Genomic DNA, 24,651 nt, shown 5'->3' on the forward strand with positions numbered 1-24,651 from the left:
TCTTTAAGAATGGATATTAAGTTGGCTTGGCAGCACACGCCTGTAATCCGCCTGTAATCCCAGCAGATTGGGAGGCTGAGGCAGGAGAATCCTGAGTTCAAAGCTAGCCTCAGCAAGGGCAAGGCCCTAAGCAACTCAGTGCTACCCTGTCTCTAAATAAAATACAAAATAGGGCTGGGGATGTGGCTCAGTGGTCAAGTGCCCCTGAGTTCAATCCCTGATACCACCCCCCCACCCCACCCCACCCCCCGAAAAAAAAAATGGAAATTGAGTCCCATTATGTAAATGGAATTTATAAAATGAGGTCTTTGGTTTCTATTTATTTTATCTTCTCCACTGCTCTGTTTTTGAACAGATTTTGGTTTTTGATTAATGTTGTTTTCTTTCCATGTTATTCACTTGATCATGCTTAATACAAAACAGATGTTTTTATCACGTTTTTAATTGTAGAAAGAGAAATGCCGTTTATTAGCCTAGAAATAGAATCACTGGACTTCATCCTACACATTACAATGGAGCCACCTGAGTATTTCTGAGATGTTACTTTTAAAGAGCAATGTGTGTAATTTGTCTTTGAGTGTGAGTTCTAAGTTCCTTGGTTTGAACTCTTTTTAAAGGTGTATTAAAATTATAGTAAAATAATAGAAATTTTTTTAAATAATTTTTTTAAAAATAGGGCTGGGGTTGTAGTTCAGTGGTAGAGCACTTGCCTAGCACATGTGAGGCACTGGGTTCCATCCTCAGCACCACATAAAAAATAAATAAAGATATTGTGTTCATCTACAACTAAAAAAAATTTAAAAATAAGTAAAATAATAAAAATAAATTAATATTAAGTGCCCACACAAATTTATATGAGAAAATTGATAAATATTGTTCCAGAGCATTTTTGCCCCGTCCACTTTTTGAGGTCTGATTTATAGTCTTTTTAAAATAGATTATTAGTATGATCATTCTCAATAGGCCAACCCTTTATATTACAGTCTGACCCCTTAAAAAGAGAAAAGGAGCCACACAGAATGAATCTGACGTGAGCTCCGTGGCTGGGGAGCTGTCCCAGCCAGGGAAAAGTGTGGAGAGCATCCCAGAGCTGCTTCCAACTGCTCTCCTTAGTGGGTGTCAGGGAGCTCCTTCTGACCCCCACTGGGCCTCCTTTGGGTTATGAAACACTCGTGGAATCTCTCATCCAAATTAATGAAGTAAAGTATGTTTTTATTTAAAAAGACACCAACAAAAAGAAATTTTTGTCTTTTCAAAACTGAACCTAGGGAATAAAGTTTTTTTAATATTAGTATTTTTTAGACCATCTCAAGGGTCGAATATTTTTTTCAGAGATATTTGCACCCAGGATTCGTTTGCCAGCTGCGCTTATTAGCAGGTCCCTGACACCGATACTCACACTTGCAGATGAAATGGGAAATACTGTATTCAAAAATCCATTGGTGATTGAAGGAAAGCAATGAAATACACTAATTATGTGTTGGACCATAATCCTGTATCATGATATTATGAGAAGGAGTTTTGGCTTCCTGCCGAGTTTGAGATAGCAGTAGGTTTCATAGATACGGTTGCTAAGTATATCAGGAGAAAACTGGGAACTCTCATTCAAAAATAGCAGTGGAATTAGTCATCATTCATTCCCGTCACACAGTGTCTGATCTGACAATGCCACAAAACACAAAGCTGGAGAGGGCCATCTGTGTCAGATGAGAGAAGAGTTCAGAGGATATTAAAGTATGCATCGCATGTATGTAAGCATGATGTGCCTGCTTAGTCAGCTTGATGGGAGACAGGCTGCATACTGACTTGACATGTATAGGCAGGGGAAGAGCACTGTGTTCTGTGACCACAGCTTTGTCCCCTAGCACTTGGCCAGGCAGCTCCCTGTTGAGTTTATTGAGAAAACTTGGGTGATTGTGAGAGCTGCTTTGAAGAATTTAACATGGAAGACAAATTAGACATATTCTGATTTCAGAAGGGAAATTAGTATAAACTCAGTAGAAATCATAGGAAAACATGTTTTTGTCCAATCTAAAAATATCTGGCCTTCATACAGTATTTCAAAAATTTCATGTACATTACTTAATCTTGATTTCTCATAGGGATCTGTCATGGGGTAAGATGTGGCTTAGAAAATTGAACAAGAACTTCCTAGAAATGAGAGTTGTCTGAAAACCCAAGCACTGCAAAGTGCAGTGGCTAGCTTTGCAGAGGCTGACTTGCTCCGACAGGGCCTGAAGAAGGCATGAGTGTCCTTCACACTGCGGTAGGGATCAGCTCTGCGTGCTTGGCGACCTTCAAGGGGGCACACATGTGCAGGATTGTACATCACCCTTTCTTCCTTTCCAGATGCACCCTTGATTGTTGGTGTCTCCATCTGTGAACTGTGCCTGATCCACTCATCTGAGACCCTCCTTCTGCTAACAGTGACTTATACATCCACATTTCTCCTTACTGGTGCTTCTGGCTGACACTGTGTGCCCTTCTGGATCGCTGTGCCCCATTCTTGACACTGTACCCCACCCCCATCGAGCGGTGTGTCCCTCCGGAGCTCCTTTATTTTTTTTTTTTATATTTATTTTTAGTTTTCGGTGGATACAACATCTTTATTTTTTTTATTTTTATGTGGTGCTGAGGATCAAACCCAGCACCCCGTGCATGTCAGGCGAGCGTGCTACCGCTTGAGCCCCAACCCAGCCCTCCCTCCCTCCTTTCTACTTCTGGCACCCTTCAAGTGAGGTGCTGCTCCCACCAGCACATGAGATTCGGGTGTGAATCTCTTTTTCCATTCTGTGGTGTCACAGTGGCAGTTTGCAATCAGTCATACTGGAAATATTTATATCAGGAAAATTGGCAAATAATACATCTCAGGACTTTTCTACCCAAAGACTGCTTGTTTTCTAATTTTTGCAAGTAAAAAGTTGAATGATTTTTATTAAAATGTAAACAGTACAAAAATTCTTGAAAATTTTCCTATGGCTATCAGAATGAAATTTTACACCTAATAAACATCAACTCTTATATCCTTAAAAACATGCTAGGTGTCATAATTGTAACAGCTGTGTGTATATGTCTATATGTGACTTTGTTTTGGGGGAGGGAATATGTAGACTGCTCAATCCCAGGATCTTGGTAGCATAATTATTGTAAGGAAAGGTTGAGGATCAGAAGCAAATAATTTAGATTCTTTTTCTACTAAAATTATAAAATCCCAATGAAAATTTATTTACCTAATACATGTTTTGTTTTGCTTTGTTTTGTTTTAATACTGGGCATTGAATACAGGGGCTCTCCACCACTGAGCAACATTCCAGCCCTTTTAATTTTTTTATTTTGAGGATCTCCCTAAATTGCCCAGGCAGGCCTTGAATTTGCGATCCTTCTGCCTCAGCCTCCAGAGTCGCTGGTATTATGGGCAGGTACCATCCTGCCGCGCTAACCTAATACGTTTGTTATGGTTCAAGTACATTGAAAACTCTTTATATGATTATTTTTTAAAACAGATCAGGATCCTCATGGTCAATCAAAAAGAAGAAGAATTAGAAAGCATAAATTAAAGAAAAAATTTAAGAATCCTAATAATGTTCATATAGAACTGGCAGAATTAGAGAAACAGCAGAATCTTTTACAACAAATACAGCCACAGCCGACAGATGGCCCCATAATGAGCAAAAATAAGAAAAGGAAGCTAAAAAAGAAGCGGCAAATTAGAAGGAAGAAAGCAGCTGGCGTCGTAACCAGGGCCACTGGTGTCAGCTTCCTGTACCAGCCTGAGGAGAGCGGCAGTGAACAGGACGACCTGAGGGGTGCTACACGAGGAGTCCAGGACAGCAAGGAGGCCGCCTCAGCAGAGGCCAGCCAAGAAGAAGATGCGGCCACCACCCAGGAAGACGTTGAGATTCACAGTCGAAAGGCAGAGGGCATCCTGAACTTTCTGAAATCAACACAAGAAATGTATTTCTATGATGGTATGTCTTTTCCTGCTTTCCTTTGAATAATACCATCCACTTTATATTTAGGAAAAAAAAAATATAGTAAAATACTTAAACATTTGTAGTGTAAAATGCATTAGAAAATTCAAAGTAAACAATTAGTTTCAAAGGAAAAAATCAGAAAATTTGCATTCTTTCCACCAGAGAGCAGAACTAGCACATTACTGTGCTGTGTTGTTCCTCCTTGTGGCCTAAGGGGGATTGCCTAGAGCAGCAGCACCGCCAGTGCAGGGGAGCAGCAGCTCCAGGCATGGATGGGCTTGCGTTCTTCATTCCTCCAAAATCAGGTTTGGGAAGCATTCCTGTTGTATAGTTATAAGGTCCTTCCTTAGCATCTGGATGGCCATCTTAAGTGACAGCCATTTTAAGGAAAATGTTTCGCTTTCCCGCCCAAGGGCATTTCTGAGAAAGGCTCACCACTCCCTCATACCAGCCCAACCCCTAACCAACCCCCATTAGGACCCCACTCCTGAGCCTCCCCATAAAAGTCCCAGAACTCACGCCTGTTTAGCCTCTCTCTTCTACAGAGAGATGGCCTTTATTGTCAGCTCTGACAAATGAACCCTCTCGTGTGTATCTCTGCCTGTCTCAGTCTTTCATTTTTCACTTACCCATCTCTTATTCCTCACTTTCCCTTCAGTAGTGTTTTTCTAAATAAAGTTAAATCCAGTTTGGAGATTTTGATTTTCTGTTTGTTCATAAGCTATTAGAGAAGTAAAAGAAGCACAACTCTCTCCTTAGGACACATGTGTTTTACTCTTTCACATGTAACTTACTGATTTGTTTTCAATAAACATTTTTTGAGTGAATATTTGTATTGATAGAGTATATGAAAAATAAAAATTGAGTTATTCCCAAGGACAATTGCTCACATTTGCATAAGGCTTTCTGAACAACAGAACTCAGGACTAGAAAGAAGCCAGTGCTAACCACACAACAGTGTGGTTGGACCCAGAACACAGGCACTCCAAACCAGCCATTTTCCTATTTGGATGATACTGCTAGGAGATCTGGGGGAGTGTGGTGAGTTTAGTAGATCCAAATGCCAGCAAGACATTTGACAGTGTTCTTACAAATCAAGAAATATTGGCCATACAATAATGTGAGCAGTAAGTAACTGATTTAAAGAGTGATTAAAAAAAATACCATTTAATAGATGTGTTTTAACCAGGAGGTGGTTGCAGGTGACATTCACCTTTTCTCTTCAGCATGTTTATTAGTAGTTTACTAGAAGGACACAAGTAGAGGTAGGATTCTGGAGATCTCAGTAGACATCTCATTCTGTATATTATAGAGGAGCTTGTAGCAGACTAGTAGTTGGACCAAAAATAAGTAGAAAAGACAGATTAAAAATTTAAAAATCTGGGCTGGGGATGTGGCTCAAGCGGTAGCACGCTCTCCTGGCATGCGTGCGGCCCAGGTTCGGTCCTCGGCACCACATACAAAGAAAGATGTTGTGTCCGCGGAAAAATAAAAAATAAATATTAAAATTCTCTCTCTTCTCTCTCTCTCTCTCTCTCTAAAAAAAAAAAAAAAAAATTAAATCTGTTGAAATAATACAAAAGCTTCAGAGGAAACCAGCTCCAAGAACACAAAATCCCAGACACCCCCTGGGGAGGTGAGCCACCATCCATAGCCAACTTTTCCTTCAAGGTAGTTGCCATTTCTTGGGTGTGGGGCATTTGAGGGTTTGCGGAAAGGATCCAGTGGAGCCTGGTGGGTAGAGGGCAGACAAACCAGTAGAGTATTCATCAAAGTAGAGTGTTCAGAAACAAGTGAGAAAAGAGGCCAGAGAATAGAGCCTGACACTGATGGTTTCCCTGAAAACCTTTGCCAAATTCTGAGGCTGGAGGTGGAAGGTAACAGGACCTCTGGGTAATCTTGAGAATCTGAGCATGCAGGAGTTCACTCCACACTTGAGCATGGCTCCACAGGCTGTGTCCTCAGAGCCAGGCCGAGCAGAGGTGCATCCTTCCCTTGGTGGGTCCCATCCTTGATGGGTCATACTGACCCTCCCCTCTCTGCATAGCAGAGAAAAGGCTGAGCCCTCTCTGGAGGAAAATATTACCCAAGACCTTTGTGATTTTTTAAATGAGCATTTACCAGCATGCCAAGAGACATAACCAAAAAACCCCACCTAGAGAGTAGCAGAGAGCATGATAATAATGTTGTCAAGAGACTTAAAACAACTTTAATTAAGATGTTCAAGTGAAAAAATGAAAAACATTAGATAACATTAAGACCATCAAATGGAAATTCTAGACCTGAGAAATATGACAACTGAAATTCATAACTAAAAGATGAATTTAAAAGCAGATCAGATTCAACATAAAAGAGAATTAGCAGCTGGGGGGAAAGGTCAAAGAAAGTCCCCAGGATGAGGGTGTCAGGATGGGAAATATAAAGAAGCCTAACCCACATGGACATAATGAGGTCTGACGTCAATGTAGCTGGAATCCAAGGTTGAGGAGGACGGACCGACCAGGAGCTGTATCTAGAGAGGATAGTGGGATTTTCCAAAATGATAAAAAGAGACGGTCACAGATTGCGCCAGTTATGTGGACTCAAGCAAGGTTAACGCCAACACCACACCTAAGCATACTGTAGTCCAACAGCTGAAAAGCAGTGATAAAAATTTCAGAAGCAACCAGAAAAAAGCACACATTGTCTTCACAAGACCAACACCTAAACCACTTGCACGCCTTCAGCAGATAAAAGAGAAGGTAGGTCCCTGCACGAATGATTCTCCTTGATTAACCTAAATGGTCAGTGGTCTTGCTCTGGTTTTTAAAGACATGACGTGGCTGGGGAGAACTTGGTTTTATTGCCTGGTGTTCATGATGGAGTTTTGTGTCATACTTGGAAGATGTTTTTAAAAATCAGACATAAAAACAGATCCAGGTTTTCATTGTCATTCAAATAGTGGACGCCTCTTATCTTTATTCACTTGTCAGAGATCTCTGATTCTCTCTCCTGATAGCTTTCTATATTCCTGAGTCTCATTTTAGGTGGAATGTATGTTTGAGGCTTCTTTAAAAGGTAAGAATTTGTCTCCAGCTTACAGAAACAAAACTATGACTGTATTTCTCAGTAATGCTGACTTCTTCCAGGTGTTGCCCAAGACACAGATTCCGCTGTCTCAGCAGAGAGTGCTAAAGAGCTGCTCACCTGTCTTGAATCTCGCAGCATGTCTCCCTCCGATGTGTCCATTCTGGATCACATGAGAACGCTGCTGCTTCTGCAAGACACTGAGAGACTGGAGCATGCTCTGGAGATGTTCCCAGAGCACTGCATGATGCCCCCCGGTAAGTACTGAGCCATTATTTATTGTGCTGCTCCAATACACTTGTCAAGGTTTTCCTCTGAAAACCCACCAAAACAGCAATGGACTAGAAAATACAACAACTCACATATGGTTTGGAAGAATAGAATCCCATGGAGATACAGGCTTTTTGTACCTCTGCTTGATGTAAAAGTATTTCTCATAGTATATGCAGAAATATATATGCCATCTAGTTTTCCAGACTTGTAAGCTATCAATTCTTAGAGCCAATTTTCCTAAGTTAAAAAAAAAAAAGTGGAAGAAGTCATTTCTTCCTCTTTTCCTTCTCTTCTGCTGTGTTTGCAGAAGGTAGATTTTTTTTCTGACCCACCAAAGATCTTGGTGCATTATTGCACCCCCCCCCCCAGTGAGAAAGGGTGTTGGATGATTTGGTGACTTTTCTTTTGTGTACTTCTCCAATACCACTGCATACAAACTGCCACATGCTTGGACCAATTATGTTCGTGTCTCCCCAGTGCCATGTGTGGGGCCATGGGCCATGGTGGGTGTAATTAAGAAATCTCCAGATAGTGAGATCCAAGCACCCATCCAATGCTGAGGAGGCTCTGGGCGATTCACTCGAGTGAATGAGCAAGAGGAACTACAGGTTGCTGTGAGGAGTTACAGGACAGAATGACACAGGTTTCCGTGATAGGAGACAGCTGAAATCACAGCACACCTAAAATCAAGACTCACATCCTGTAAGCCAGATAGCAAGTCAAGCCAGGGAACAAAAGAACAGTCGCATTAGGGCATAAGCATGCAAGTACCAGAAGCAATGCACGCTGATTCGTGGGTAGAAGAGGTCGCTCTAGTTTGGGATAGCAGTAGTGCCACCCCATGTGTATGAGTTCCCTCTTTGTAGAGGAACAGTGTCTCTTTTACCCTCCTGTGTGGAGAGCTGCTCGGGTCCCAGGTTCAACAGTGAAGAAGGCAGATGAAGCGTCTGTTCTCAGGAGCTTGTATCCTAGTGGGAAAGACAAAATGAGTCAGATAGTTAAGTAAAATACGTAGCAGTTCTCGTGGGTAAGAGGCTAATAGGGAGGAGGAAGACATAGAGGCAGGTGTTCTTGTAGCCAGCGTAGACTGAGACAGGAATGGCCCCCTGAGTTAGGAGCAAAAAGGAGCCACAGTAAGGAACAGTGAGGAGGCCAGTGTGGTGGCACAGAGGACAGAGGGTAGAACAGATGACAGGCTTGGGAGTTGACCAGCCTTGTGGTCATGACAGTGTGTTAGCCTTTATTCAGAGAGAAACAGGAAGTTTCTAGACGGCTTTGAGTGCCCAGGTCTCTGGGCTGCTAGACCAAGGGGGCAAGAGCAGAAACCAGGAGTTGGGGATGCTGTGATAATGGCCCTGGTGAGAGCTAACCACAGCATGGGCCAGGGTGAAGTAGCACGAAGGACAGGTGTGGCCAATGTCCAGACAGATCATGGAGAGAAAGCAGTGGAATCTGCTGGCTGACTGGGTGTGGGTGGGGTCGGGTGGGGGAGGGCAGATGGGTGCTTTGGCCTTAGCTCGTGGGAAAAACAAGTAGGCAAAGAAGAAGTAGTCGGTTTGGTGTGAGTGGCCCTGTCAGGAGACCTGGGTAGGAACATCCAGGTGAGGAGTGGAGATCACCTGAACACAGCAGAGAGGGGCCAGTGACGAAGACGTCCTTGGTGAGGGGTGGAGAGGAAGTCAGGAGAGAGAGGGCACAAAGATGACCAGCCAGGAGGGTTGGCTAGGGGGAAGACAGGGATGAGACTAGAGGAGGCAGTCGGCTCAAGGGGCAGGTAGAAGAATAGCCGGCTCTTGACTGCCAGTAGACCACCTGCACAGAGGGAAAGAGCATCCCCTCAGCTCGTTTGCTCTGGCCTGCCACCCACCCAAAGCTCGCGGCTGCTGGAGTGCCCAGTGCTGCCCTCACTGCTCCATCACAGCCGCAGAGTTGACTGAGGGCCCGGCCCTCAGAAGGCCCAAGCTGTTCCTGAAACAAGTCGGCCACCAGGCTGGCTTGTGTCTGTTAGCACCTCCCAGCTGTGGCAATGCAGAAAACAAAAGGACAAGATCATAAAAGTCTCTGCATCAGAAGGATTCGGTTCATGACAGCCCACTCTGGAATGGCAACACTGAAACAAACAGTAGGACAAGCCAGTTCCTTACAGGTTAGCAGTTACCTTGAAAGCAGAGTTTAAAACTGTATGCTTGGGGCATCCAAGATGGCGGCCCCAGGGAGGCAGCATTCTGTATCACTCTGTGACCTGGGATTCAAGTAGTGAGAATACTGCTTCTCTGCGAGCAATATTCCTGCCCCCAAGCAGGAAGCACCATGTTGTCCAGGGTTCCAAGCCTCAGCATCAGAGTAGGTCTCCCAACTACTTCCCACACAGGACTGCCAGGTACCTGAGCAAAACCATCAGCTGCAGCACCCTACACAGAACTTTCAGCCACCCACCCGAGCAGAAATCAAGAACGCCACTCCCACGCAGGACACCTGGCAGCTTTCCACCACCCCGTACGTACCCCCATCTAGTGGGGCTCTCCCAGTTGCCACCATCTTGGGACTCTGCGACGGCAGAGATAGTTCCCTATGCACGGTAGCCTGCCTGCACCGAGAACTTCACACAGGCTCTGAAGTCAGCCAGCAGCCACGTGCTGCATGCCACAGAGATCCCCTCTGAACTCATCGTCCGACGCCATTGCCCGGCTTCCCTACCTGATCTGACACCTCATGGTTGAAAGCAGCACCTCCGTCTTGGGCTACTTTCATCACCATCTTCAGTGGGGGCACCTTCCAGGTCGGAACTCTGGCTGGCCAGGTACCCAGTTTCTAACTCCCCCTCTCCCCAGCAGCCACTACCCCACAGTGACACCCCAGTTACCTTCACCATCCTGAGGGCAGAGATACGGATGACCACAGATGACCCACCTATTGGATGAGAAGGGAAGCAGTAAAGACACTGATCTCCAGCCAAAACAATACCTGCTTCTTCCTTACAGATCTTTTTCCCTCTCCTCTCTAGTCTCCCCTACATACGCAAAACCAAGTACTTTGCATGAATTAGGATTTTGAGGACTGGGATAGCAGAATAGTGTATTACAGTTTTGTATATTCTTTTTTTCTTTTGTCCCACCAATTTCTACAATATTTTAACATTTATTATTTTTCTTAATATATATGTGTGTTTTTGTTTTATATACTCTACTGTCTTCCCACTTACGTGTCTACCCAAAATTACTTCCTCTCCCTTTTCCTGCTGCTAATCTTCCTCTTTAGATTTCTCTTTCACACTTCCCAAGGTATAACAACTCTGTATCCTCACCTCCTACCTCCTCAGCATATCACCCTCTCCTCACCCCCAGTTCTTTGTCCACCGTCAGAAAATGTAAACTCTTTTACAAACCTACAGATTGCAACTGTAGATAATAGTTGAATTCACCATTTCTGTACATTGTGACCAAACTGTAAACATCTTAATAGTAAACATTTGTTTTTAGGCTGTATGTTATTTATATTGGTATCTGTTAACATTCTCTTTCACCTCAAAGGAGAGGTCTTGGATCCCTACAGGGGCACTAGAAGCCTACAGGGTAAAAAAAAGTAACGCCTCGGATCCACAGTGCTGGAAGGGAAGACACGCAAGCAATATGAGAAGACAAGGGAAGAAAGTGCCCCAAACATATCAAGACACCACATTATTAGAATCCAAGGCCAGCGCAGCAGAAGAAATTACAGAGAAGGAGTTCAGGAGGCACATGATTTAAATGTTCTGTGAATTAGAGGATGATATAAGAGAGCAAATACAGGAAGCAAAAGACCATTTTGACAGTGAGCTATATAAGCAAATACAGGAAACAAAAGATGACTTCAACAGGGAGATAGAAGTTTTAAAAAAAAACAAACAAATTCTTGAAGAAAGAAATAATAAACAATAAACCAAATTAAAAGCTCAATTGAAAGCATCACCAACAGATTAGACCACCTGGAAGAGAGAACCTCAGACAATGAAGACAAAATGTATAATCTTGAAAAGAACAAAAGGACAAGTGAAAGTTCACACAGTGAAAGTTCATTGCATGGAGTTCATTCCTTAAAGGAAGAAAAAAATCAACAAATAAATGACTTAACATTACATCTCAAAGCTCTAAGAAACCATGAGCAGAACATTCAATAAATATGGGATAGCATGAAAAGACCAAATTTAGGAGTTGTCGGGATAGAGGAAGGCATAGAGTTCCAAACTAAAGGAATGAGCAATCTATTCAGTGAAATAATATCAGAAAATTTTCCAAACATGAAGAATGAATTGGGAAACCAAATTCAGGAGGCTTACAGGGCACCAAATGTACAAAATCACAACAGATCCACACCAAGGCACATCATAATGAAAATACCTAACATACAGAATAAGGAGAGAATCTTAAAAGTCAAGAGAGAAAGGAATCAGATTATATATAGGGGGAAACCAGTTAGATTATGTGCAGATTTTTCAACCCAGACCCTGAGAGCTAGAGATCCTGGAATAACATATATCTAGCCCTGAAAGAAGATGGATGCCAATCAAGAATCTCATATCTAGCAAAAGTAAGCGTTAGATTTGATGATGAAATAAACACCTTTCATGATAAACAAAAATTAAAAGAATTTACAGCTCAAAAGCCTGCACTATAGAACATCCTTGGCAAAATATTTCCTAAAGAGGAATTGAAAAACAACAGTGAAAATCAGCAAAGGGAGGTATTCACTAAAGGAAAAACTAATCAAAGGAGAAACCAAGTCAACTTAAAAACAAAAATAAACAAAAATGACTGGGAATACAAATCATGTCTCGATAATAACTCTGACTGTTAACGGCCTAAACTCACCAATCTAAAGACGTAGACTGGCAGATTGGATTTTAAAAAAAGACCCAACAATATGCTGCCTCCAAGAGACTCATCTCATAAGAAAAGACATCCACAGACTAAAGGTGAAAGGTTGGGAAAAATCATACCTCTCATATGGATTGCGGAAGCAAGCAGGGGTTTCCATCTTCGTATCAAATAAAGTAGACTTCAAACCAAAGTTAATCAAAAGGGATAAAGAAGGACATTTTTTACTGCTTAAGGGATCCATTCATCAACAAGACATAACAATAATAAATTTATATTCCCCAAACAATGACACATCTATGTTCATCAAACAAACTCTTCTCAAGTTCAAGAGTTAAATAGACCACAACACAATAATTCTGGGTGACTTTGACACACCTCTTTCACCTTTGGATAGACTGTCCAAACAAAAACTAAATAAAGAAACCATAGAACTCAATAATACAATCAATAACTTAGGCTTAACTGACATGTATAGAATATTTCATTTTTCAGTTAACAAATATACTTTCTTCTCATCAGCACATGGCTCCTTCTCTAAAATAGATCATATATTATGCCACAAAGCAACTCTTAGTAAATATTAAAAAGTAGAGGTACTACCCTGCATTCTATCAGATTCTAATGGAATGAAATTAGAAATCAATGATAAAATAAAAAATAAAAGCTACTCCAAAAACTGGAGACTAAATAATATGCTACTGAATGAACAACGGGTTGCAAAGACATCAAGGAGGAGATTAAAAAATTTCTAGAGGTGAATGAGAACACCCATACAATGTACCGAAATCTCTAGGACACCATGAAGGCAGTATCAAGAGGAAAGTTCATTGCATGGAGTTCATTCCTTAAAAGAAGAAAAATTCAACAAATAATTGATTTCACATTACATCTCAAAGCCCTTAAAAAGAAGAACAAATGAACAGCAAAAGCAGTAAAAGACAGGAAATAAATAAAATCAGAGATGAAATCAATGAAATTGAAACAAAAGAAACAATTTAAAAATTGACAAAACAAAATGTAGGTTCTTTTGAAAAATAAATAAATTTTGCAAACCCTTAGCCATACTAACGAAGAGGAGAGAGAAAACTCAAATTACTAACATACGTGATAAAAAAGGAAATATCACAACAGACACTACAGAATTACGAAGATAATTAGAAATTATTTTGAAAACTTGTACTCCAATAAAATAGAAAATATTGAAGGCATTGACAAATTTCTAGGGTCATGATTTGCCCAAATTGAATCAGGATGATATACACAATTTAAACAGATCAATTTCTTTTTTATTATTATTATTTTTTACATACATCACAATAGAGGAGTGCATTACATTCATGATTTTTTGCATTACAATTCTTAATACACCCTTATACCACAATTTATCAAATCTGTTTGTATAGAAGGTATGTTGATACCAAATTCCCATCTTCATACATGAATTTTTGTATAATGATGACCATCTCCTTCCACTATCCTTGCTATTCCCATTCTCCCTCCCTTTCCCTCCCACCCCTATTCCCTATCTAGAGGTAATTTTCCACCTATGCTCTCCCTACCTACCCCATTTTGAGTCACCCCCCTTATATCATAGAAAACATTCAGCATTTGTTTTTAGGGATTGACTAACTTCACTTAGCATAATCTTCTCTAATGCCATCATTTCCCTGCAAATGCCATGATCTTATTATTTTTTAGTGCTGAGTAATATTCCATTGTGTATAAATGCCACATTTTTTAATCCATTCATCCACTAAAGGGCATCTAGGTTGGATCCAAAGTTTAGCTATTGTGATTTGTGCTGCTATAAACATTGATGTGGCTGTGTCCCTGTAGTATGCTGTTTTTAGGTCCTTTGGGTATTGTCTTAGAAGAGGGATAGCTGGGTCAAATGGTGGTTCCATTCCCAGCTTTCCAAGGAATCTCCATACTGCTTTCCAAATTGGCTGCACTAATTTGCAGTCCCACCAGCAGTGTATGACTGTGCCTTTTCCCCCCACATCCTCACCAACACTTGTTATTTGTCTTCATTATGGCTGCCATTTTTACTGGGGTGAGATGGCATCTTACAGTAGTTTTGATTTGCATTTCTCTGATAGCTAGAGATGATGAGCATTTTTTCGTATGTTTGTTGATTGATTGTATGTCCTCTTCTGAGAAGTGTCTGTTCAGGTCTTTGGCCCATTTATTGATTGGATTATTATTTTTTTTTTGGTGTTTATCTTGTTGAGTTCTTTATATACCCTAGAGATTAGTGCTCTAGCTGATGTGTGAGGGGTAAAAATTTGCTCCCAGGATGTAGGCTCTCTATTCACTTCACAGATTATTTCTTTTGCTGAGAAGAAACTTTTTAGTTTGAATCCATCCCATTTGTTGATTCTTGGTTTTAATTCTTGCACTATAGGAGTCTTATTAAGGAAGTTGGGACCTAAACCCACATGATGACGATCAGGGTCTACTTTTTCTTCTATTAGACACAGAGTCTTTGGTCTAATTCCTAGGTCCTTGATCCATTTTGAGTTAACTTTTATGCATGATGAGAGATAGGAATTCAATTTCATTTTGTTGCATATGGATTTCCAATTTTCCCAGCACCATTTGTTGAAGATGCTATCCTTTCTCCAGTGCATGCTTTTAGCACCTTTGTCTAATATAAGGTAGTTGTAATTTTGTGGGTTAGTCTCTGTGGCCTCTGTTCTGTACCTTGGTCCACCTGCCTGTTTTGGTGCCAGTACCATGCTTAAACAGATCAGTTTCGAGCAATGAAATAGAAGATGCCATCAGAAGCCTACCAACCAAGAAAAGCCCAGGACTGGATGGATACACAGCCGAGTTCTACAAGACCTTTAAAGAACTAATACCAATACTCTTCAATTTATTTCAGGAAATAGAAAAAGAGGCAGCACTTCCAAACTCATTCTATGTCCTCATTCTATGAGGCCAATATCACCTGGTTCCAAAACCAGGCAAAGACACATCAAAGAAAGAAAACTTCAAACCAATATCTTTAATGAACATAGATGTAAAAATTCTCAATAAAATTCTGGCAAATTGAATACAAAAACATCAAAAAGATCGTGCACCATGATCAAGTGAGGTTCATCCTAGGGATGCAAGGTTGGTTCAAAATACAGAAATCCATAAATGTAAGTCATCATATCAATAGACTCAAAGATAAGAATCATATGGTCATCTCAATAGATACAGAAAAAGCATTCAACAAAATACAGCACCCCTTCATGTTCAAAACACTAGAAAAACTAGGGATAACAGGAACATGAGATCTCAACATTGTAAAAGCTATCTATGCTAAGCCCCAGGCCAACATCATTCTAAATGGAGAAAAATTGAAAGCATTCCCTCTAAAATCTGGAACCAGACAGGGATGTCTTCTTTCAACCAGTTCTATTTAACATAGTTCTTGAAACATGGGCCAGAGCAATTAGACGAAATAAATTAAAGAGATACAGATAGGAAAATAAGAACTTGAATTAGCATTATTTGCCGACAATATGACTCTACACCTAGAAGACCCAAAAAATTCTACCAGAAAACTTCTAGAACTAGTAGAAGTTTACTAGTAGTAAAGTAGCAGGATACAAAATCAACCCCCATAAATCAAAGGCATTTCTGTGTATCAGTGACAAATCCTCTGAAAGGGAAACAAGGAAAATTACTCCATTTATAACATCCTCAAAAAAAACAAAAAACAAAAAAACTTGAGAATCAACCTAACAAAAGAGGTGAAAGACCTCTACAATGAAAATTACAGAACACTAAAGAAAGAAATTAAAGAAGATCTTACAAGATGGAAAGATCTCCCTTGTTCTTGAATAGGCAGAATTAATATTATCAAAATGACCACACTACCAAATGCATTATTCAGATTTAATGCAATTCCAATCAAAAATCCCAATGGCATTTCTCATAGAAATAGAAAAAGCAATCTGAAATCCATCTGGAAAAATAGAGAGACCGAGAATAGCTAAAGCAATCCTTAGCAGGAAGAGTGAAGCAGGTGGCATCACTATACCAGACCTTGAACTATACTACAGAGCAATAGTAACAAACACAGCATGGTATTTGGCACCACAACAGACTGGTAGACCAGTGGTACAGAACAGAGGACACAGAGACTAACCCACAAAATTATAATTATCTTACATTAGACAAAGGTGCCAAAATTGTACATTGGAGAAAAGATCACCTCTTCAACAAATGGTGCTTGGAAAACTGGAAATCCATATGCAACAAAATGAAATTGAACCCCTGTCTCTCACCTTGCACAAAACTCAAAGTGAATCAAGGACCTAGAGACCCTGCATCTAATAGAAGAAAAGGTAGGCCCAAATCTCCATCATATCCAATTAGGCCTCACTTCCTTAATTAGACTCCTATAGCACAGGAATTAAAGTCAAGAATTAATAAATGGGATGAAATCAAACTAAAAAGTTTTTTCTCAGCAAAAGAAACAATCTGTGAGGTGAACAGAGAGTCTACAGCTTGAGAGCAAATTTTTACCCCTCACACATCAGATAGAGCACTAGTCTCTAGGGTTTATGAAGAGCTCAAAAAGCTAAACACCAAAAAACCAAATAACCCAATCAATAAATTGGCTAAGGAACTGAACAGACACTTCTCAGAAGGTGATATACAATCAATCAACAATGATATGAAAATGCTCAACATCTCTAACAATCAGAGAAATGCAAATCAAAACCACTCTAAGATTTCATCTCACTCCAGTCAGGATGGCAGCTATTAAGAAGACAAACAAAAAAAGTGTTGGTGAGGATGTGGGGAAAAGGCACACTCATACACTGCTGGTGGGACTGCAAACTGGTACAAGCATTATGGAAAGCAGTATGGAGATTCCTCAGAAAACTGGGAATGGAACCACCATTTGACCCAGCTGTCCCTCTCCTCAGTCTATACCCAAAGGACTTAAAAACAGCATACTACAGGGACACAGCCACATCAATGTTTATAGCAGCACAGTTCACAATAGCTACACTGTGGAGCCATGATCCAGTGAGGTTCATCCTAGGTTCATCCTAGGTGCCCTTCAATAGATGAATGGATAAAGAAGCTGTGGTGTATATACACAATGGAATATTACTCAGCAATAAAAGGCAATAAAATTATGGCACTTGCAGGTAAATGGATGGCGTTGGAAGTGAAGTTAGCCAATCCCCAAAACCCAAATGCTGAATGTGTTCTCTGATATCAGGAGGCTGACTCATAGTGGGGTTGAGAGGGGAGCGTGGGAGGAAAAGATGAACTCTCGATAGGGCTGAGGGGTGGGAGGGGAAGGGAGGGAGCACGGGGGTAGGAAAGACAGTGGAATGAGGTGGACATCATTACTTGAAAGTACATGTATGAAGACATGAATGGTGTGAATATACTTTGTGTACAACCCGAGATATGAAAAACTGTGCTCTATGTGTGTGATACGATCTGTAATGCATTCTGCTGTCATACATAACACATTAGATTTAAATTTTTTAAAAAATTTTTTAAAAATGTATGAATTGCCAAGATCATTGTAATGTCATGTGTAGCTAATTAAAAAAAAAAAAAAAAAAAAAAAAAAAAAAAAAACAAACCTGTGAGCTTGGTGCTGTCTTTGGTCCCAGCTGCAGTGTGTCGTCCTATGTGGGTTGAGTTGTGGCATCTTTACCTTCTTTGGAGTTCATTTTTGCCAGATGGGTCTGCATTTACTTATATTTTTTCTATGTATTATCCATATTGTAAAACTCACTAATAAAGAAGCATTTTTTTGTCAAAAATAAGAAAGAAAGAAGAGTATGCCTTTGGGAGTGGGCCCCTGGGTGGAAAGCAGCAGAGCGCGGCTGGTGCACAGGAGACGAAGGCCTTCACACACAGGCTGGCTCTTCACTTTGGTTGTTGTGAGACCTGCTATTAAGTATTTAATATATATAAGATTTGACACATTTAAATTCTATAGTAAAGTTGTATTATAAACCATAAATGGTCAGTTTTATTGAGCTAAACTAATATGAAATTTTTATGGGATGAAAATAAACCACTTAAAATTTGAAATTTTAGTTCTTTAAATCTGCACAAGATTGTTTTGCAGTGTCCTGAAATGCATTGAGTCTGGGCAGCTGTCAGGGAGTCAGAGATCCCCAATATTAAAATCACTGGGCAGGTTTTTGTCCATAATACATTTGCTTTAAGCAGTTGATAAAACTAATATCTCTGTTCAGTATATTCCCCTTGAGCAGGTGGTAGGAGGCACTTAGTTTTTTCTATATTGAGCTATTTTGTAAAATAAAATTTTATATGATCAAACTTTGTTTTCAAAGATCAAATTTGTCTGATGCTGATTTGGCCTCTATAACTATTTAGAATTAAGTTTACTTTCTCATGAAACTAGTTTATGAAATCTAATGAGTATCTCATCTCTAGGGATAGCATTTAACATCAGGTACAAAATGTTTCCTGCCTGCCGCATGTCCTAAATCCGACACTTCACTCAATTCGGGTACAGACATTTCCTAAGCCCAGTTCATGTGCTTTTGCAGCACTGGAATAGGTCAATGCTCAGTGACAGAGTGGATCTAGTGTTTGCATGTTACACTGAGTCACAGACACACTTTAAAGTCAGAGCTGCCATTGGCTGAACTACTATCCCAGGCAGGCACTGAGACCTACTGCTAGAATTTCTGCATTCAATCCTCCTTTAGTACTCAGTCTAAAGTGAGGTGAAGTTTTACCACCCTGCCTGTGAGAAAAGGAGGCTTGCAGAGGTCAGGCACCTTGCCCTTGGTCAGAAGAGCTTCAGCCTTGGGAGGGTCTCAGAGTGGCTTCAGAAGAGTGGTCAGGTCGGACCTCTCTCCTCAAAGCACCAGGTCTCAGGTTCCAATGTGGTTTGGAAGTAAAGCATCCACATCAGCAGCAGTGGCAACCCAGGCCCTGACTAACCCTGGGGAGGTTCCTCCCTGTACCTATGCCCTCGGCTGATGACTTTAGAAGTGGTAGAACTGTCCTAAACTAGATTCTAGAGTCTTTGCACATTGGGAAGCCTAGCGTTCAAAGAGAATCTTTATCGGAGTTACGTTCTCCCAGGAAGCAATACAAGGACTGGCAGGTGATTTCCAAGGCTTGCTTGGTCCCCTTGACCATTTGCTCTAGCTGTTCTGGTATAGTACTGGGCCTCATGAAAGTGAGTTCCCTAAAACCCATCTTGTCCCCCTTTCAGTTTTCTCCTGCTTGTTCACCTTTGACAGGAACTTCTGTCTCCTTATGATTTCAATCCGCAGGTGAAGTGTGACCCTGCAATGCTGTGAGGGCATGAAGTTTGGGTACAGTAGAGCTTGAGAGCCCCAGTAGAACACAGACACTCAGAACCAACTCTGTGTCTGTTGCATAATGTGTGATCCACAGGTTGTGTTGTGGCCCTGTCTACATCATAATTAGACTATTTCAGGATCTACTTGGGGCCTAAAGGCTGATAACAACACAGTAATCATTTGTAATTTACCTTTTTGCTTCAGCTCTATTTTATTCATTGTTTTGTTTTGTTTTGTTTTTGTTTTCTTTCAGACCATGCCAGAGTAATCTCAGCCTTCTTTAATTACTGGATTACACACATCTTTCCTGAGAAAGACAGTGAGTGAAATCAGTGTCCCACTTTAAGAAGAGCTAGTATTTAACCAGAAAATGTAAAAGACAAATACAGAATCGACTAAGAGTTAATTCTCAGGGTTGTGGCTCAGTGGTAGAGTGCTCGCTGGCATATGCAAGGCCCTGGGTTCCATTCTCAGCACCACATCAAAATAAGTGAATAAAATAAAGATATTGTGTCCAGCTATAACTACTCTTTTTTTAAAAAAAAAGAGTTAATTCTTATATACAAAGAAGATTAAATTCTTGATATTTTCCTTGTAACTCAAGTCCTGGGAACATTAAAGACATTTTTGACATATTATTTATTTCTGTGCTTGTATATAATGGGTAAGGTGACATTTGAGACTTTAAATGAGAAATTGGGGAAAATTGAAATTTCTCCCTTATTTGCAGTTGTATATGTCTTGAATGACTACATAAAACTTGGTTGTTTTTCTAATTGCTGTAAAAAATGAAAATGAGCATTATTAAACAAACTATATAGTTTGAAGTTGTTATGTTTTTCTGAAGTTTCACATCATTTTGTATCTGAAAATCTTGGTTTTAGGACTGCCTTGTGAGTATTATAAAGCTCTGGTTTGAGTAATTTGATCATGGAGGATCATTCTAAGTTGAGAGTGTCAAGAGCCTATTCTTCTCTCTTTGTCATGGGAGGAGTAACAAGTTTTTAGTTGCTGAATTTTAAAAGCATCAGTCAATTGGTCTAACATTTTAGAAGGGCATTGTCTCTATCCATGAAAATGATGGTTTTATAGCTATCATTCAGTGGTAAAATGCACATGACATAGAAAGTATTGCCTTGATCATCCTTAGGTGGATGGTTCAGAAGCTTTAGTCCCTTCACCAGATTGTACATTCATTGCACTCTCATCCTTTCTAAAGCTAAAGGGCATTCCACAGTCTGTGACCATAGACCATGTTTCATGTATCCATTTACCTATTGATGGACACGTGGGTTGTCTCCTCCTTTAGCCTATTATGGAAAATGCTGATAAGAACATTCATATACAAGATTCTCTATGGACATTTGTTTTCATTCTTTTCGAAGTAAAATTGTGGATCAGATGGTAACTCTGTGTTTAATGTCTTGAGGAATTGCCAGACTTTTCCACGTCAAATGCATTTCACATTCCTGCCGGCAGTATAAAGGGGCGTCAGGTTCTCTCTGTGCTCCCCAATGCTTGTGATTTTTCTTGTTCTTGATAATAACCATCCTAATGAATGTGAAGTAGTATCTCGTGGTGGTTTGATTTAATGTCTCTAATAACTAAGGATGTTGAACATCTTTTCCTGTGCTATTGGCCATCTGTATATCTTTTTTGGAGAAATGTCTGTCCATGCCATTGCCCATTTGTGATTTGGATTGTTTAGTTCTTACTGTTGTATTTTAGGAATTCTCTATGTATTCTGGATAGTAATCTATTATCAAATGTGTGTTTCAGAAATATTTTCTCCCATTTCTAAAGCTTGTTTTTTCACTCTGTTGGTAGTATCCTTTGATGTACTAAAGTTTTTAATTTCCATGAAGTCCAACTTAACTATTCTCCTTTTTCCCTGTACTTCTGGTGTCATATCTAAGAAATCACAACTAAATCCAGTGTCATAAAGATTTTAGACTGTATTTTCTTTTTAAAGTTTTATCATTTTAATTCTTATATTTGATCTTTGATTCATTTTGTTAATTTTTGTATATGTAAGGTAAAGATACAACCTCCTTCTTTTGCATGTGGATATCCAGTTTCCCATTGTTGAAGTGACTATCCCCCAGTGAATGCTCTCAGTACCCTTGTAAAAATCAACTGATGGTATCTGTGAGGGTTTATTGCTGTGCTCTTTGCCCCAATCCATTGGTCTATATGTCTGCCTTTATGCCATTACTATACCATCTTGATTACTGTATATGTCTAGTAAGTTCTGAAATCACAAAGTTTAAATCCTCCAATTTGTCTTTTTCAAGGTTATGTTGCTAATCAGGATTCCCTAAGATTTCATATAGATTTAGGCCAGGTACTTTGGCTTCTGATAGAGACAACATCCATCTCTCCTCAAAAGTGAATCTAGGATGATGTCCTCTACCTTCCTCTGAGGGCATGGCGTCATCAGGACATCATTGTCATCTGCTCTTGGCACAATCAGAAAGTGTGGCCAGGACTCAGACCTGGCTCCATGATAAATCTGCCCTGTTCTGCTGGTGGTAATCTGTAGGTTCCATGTATCCCGCAAAAATAGCTTGAGATCTGAGTACTGTGTAAATTCAAGGAATATCCGTGGTTCTTTAGCAGCTGCTGAATCCACCACCACCACCAGACGGAGAAGAAAGGAAGCCTTAGGATCACCCTCCATCATCATCACCGTTGCCACCAAGTTCCCCCAAAGATGTCCCTTCCATTATGTGGAACCTTATAGAAGCAGATGGAAATGGAGTATCTTTTCTGGTTCTAGAGATGGGTCACCTTGCAACAAGTGGCCAACCTGCACCCCCAGCTGAGCAAAGATTGGCAAGTGGAGCCACACTTGGGTCATACCAGGACAGGCCCTCCAGAGTCACAGTGGCAGACTAGCTGTGTGTTGCCAGCGGGTTCACAGAGTGAAGACGGGGTGCAGTCCTCCACCCATGGGGTTCAGGTGAAGGCCCACCGAGCAGCAAGAACTAAGGGCATCTCCGCGTCACTGTTTCTTTTTTTGTGGGGTGTGGAGGGGGATACTAGGAATTGAACCCAGGGCAATTTGATTACTGAGCCACTTATCCAGACCTTTTTTTATTTTATTTTAAGGCAGGGTCTCACTAAGGGCCTATCCTGTTACTCTGCTTTTTTTTTTTTTTTTTTCCACTCAGGGGTCTCAGATCGATGAGAATGTTTCTGGCTGACAGCCAGAAAGTAAACAGAACCTTAGTCCTGCGATCCCTGGAATGGATTCTTGCAGCAGCCCCATGAGATCTCAGAAGACCACCCAACTAGCCATACCTAGACTATGACATAGGGATGCGCCGAGGTGGTAAATGGTATTGTCTTAAGCACTATGCTTTGGTAATTTGTTAAGCAGCAGCATAAAGTACACTGCTAAATCTGTTTGGGGAATGCATCACCTCTTCAAAGCACACAGGACTTTTGTGTGGCAGGGTGGTTATGTGTATACTTCTCACTTTGGAAAGGGTTGGACGCATTCATCAGGTTCTCAGAAGAATGCAGTGCCAGGAATGAGAAGACACTCTGCAGAGATGCTTTGGCCACATGTAAGAGTTGGACAGAAGGGAACCCAGAGTGGACCAAGCTGGGTGTGCACAAGCTCAGCACAGGCTGCTCTGGGACATCCAGGGACACACTTGTGCTTGCTCTTGCCACATCAAGTTGCACCAACTGCACTAAGATCACAGGATTCAATCTAACATTGACAGGGTTGGAAAATACTGAATCTTTTTTCTTTTTTGCCATGATTATAATTTATGATTATCAATCTAATAAAAATTCCTCACATTCCTTGAGATCTTCCTTCCCTTTGTCTTAACTGATAAAATTTACAGAAAATAAACTACATGGTTGCATGCATATTTTGCATCACTATAGAGGATAAATTGATCTGATTACTATCTTATTTCAATCACAGTGGGATAAACAGATTATTATGTTTATGCTGACATATTAGAGACAAGATTTATTTGCTTTGTTTTCTAGAAGAAGCATTGCTCTTTTGGGAATTAGAATAGTATACAAAACTAATGAACCCTGATTGTCATTCCACTTATTTATTTTATGGTGTCAGTATTCCCCTGCATTTTTAGGGTCAGGAGAATGTACACAGTCATAAAGTGGTTTTATAGAAGAAAGGAGAGTCCACAGGAATTCTGTGAAATTAAATAAAGGGCAACAAATTAGAACTTCCGTCCCACCAACAGTGCAGTAAGTTGATGGGCATGGAAAATATGTAAATGTTTCACACTTAAAAGATACAAATTGGATGTTCAGAACAAATAGGAAGATTATGAGTTCGTCAATATTTATTTTCATAGTAGCAAACACACATGATTAATGAATAGGCTCTTTAAGTAGGGGGAGCACAGCCTGGTGACTGGGAAGCCAGGTCCACGAGGCCATTAGAAGGTCCTGGAGGAAGGAGACCTGCATTAGTGCTGTAGATGAGCCACGGGCCAGGACCAGTACCCTGCAGCAGATTCCTCATCCAGATCCCTCACCTGTGTGAAGAGGGGACTCTAATCACAGTGACACCTTAGGTTGACTTCTCAGTGAAAGTAAGAGGAAAGAGAGGCAGCGGGTAGAGAGGACACAGCAGAAGACCACGATAACAAGGTCATCAAAAACACGAGAAAAAGCTAGGTGTGGTGGTGCACGCCTGTGATCCCAGCAGCTCAGGACGCTGAGTTAGGAGAATCACAGGGTTAGAGGCAGCCTCAGCAACTTAGCAAGGCTCTGAGCAACTTCGTGAGACCCTGCCTTAAAATAAAATAAAATAAGGTCTGGATAAGTGGCTCAGTGGTCAAGTTGCCCTGGGTTCCATTCCCAGTACCCCCCCACACACCCCACAAAAAAAATGCAGGTACCTTCCATGTTTTAGGCTCTGGGCCTCTCTCGCATCCTCCATTTGGTGATTTGGGGCCATCCTGAAGTAAAATAAGGCTTACTGGTACGCAGGTACGTCTAGCCACATGGCCCCCACCAGTCTGGTAGCTGACCTTCAGGACACCATAAAATAGGTAGTCTCGAGGTCTGTCTAAACCGCTGTAAAGTGTTCACCTGAGGAGGCGAGGGAGCAGCTGTGAGACTGTGGCTCTCATCAGGTCCTTGGGCTCAGGCCGGCTCTGCAAGAACCCT

The 24,651-nt window shown here is 40.8% G+C and overlaps 1 protein-coding gene across 4 annotated transcripts in view; it reads left to right on the top strand.

The window, feature by feature from the left end:
* Erich1 (glutamate rich 1) overlaps window positions 1–23,306 on the top strand; it is a 78,570-nt gene extending 55,264 nt beyond the window's left edge. For 2 of the 4 annotated variants that reach the window (XM_058580272.1, XM_046446615.2), the window contains exons 4-6: window positions 3,504–3,968; window positions 7,103–7,297; window positions 19,739–23,306. In XM_058580272.1, the coding sequence (XP_058436255.1) occupies window positions 3,504–3,968; window positions 7,103–7,297; window positions 19,739–19,812 (734 nt within the window). In that variant the 3' untranslated portion in view covers window positions 19,813–23,306. Of the gene's footprint in view, window positions 1–3,503; window positions 3,969–7,102; window positions 7,298–9,684; window positions 10,808–10,843; window positions 17,431–19,738 lie in introns of those variants that run through there. The other 2 variants (XM_058580283.1, XM_058580295.1) reach the window with 2 other exon arrangements.
* Window positions 23,307–24,651: the final 1,345 nt, after the last annotated feature.

The sequence above is a fragment of the Marmota monax genome, unplaced genomic scaffold (genome assembly GCF_021218885.2).
Source record: "Marmota monax isolate L192 unplaced genomic scaffold, Marmota_monax_Labrador192_F-V1.1 WCK01_AAM20220418_F8-fsc00195, whole genome shotgun sequence".
In the NCBI taxonomy this organism is placed as follows: domain Eukaryota; kingdom Metazoa; phylum Chordata; class Mammalia; order Rodentia; family Sciuridae; genus Marmota; species Marmota monax.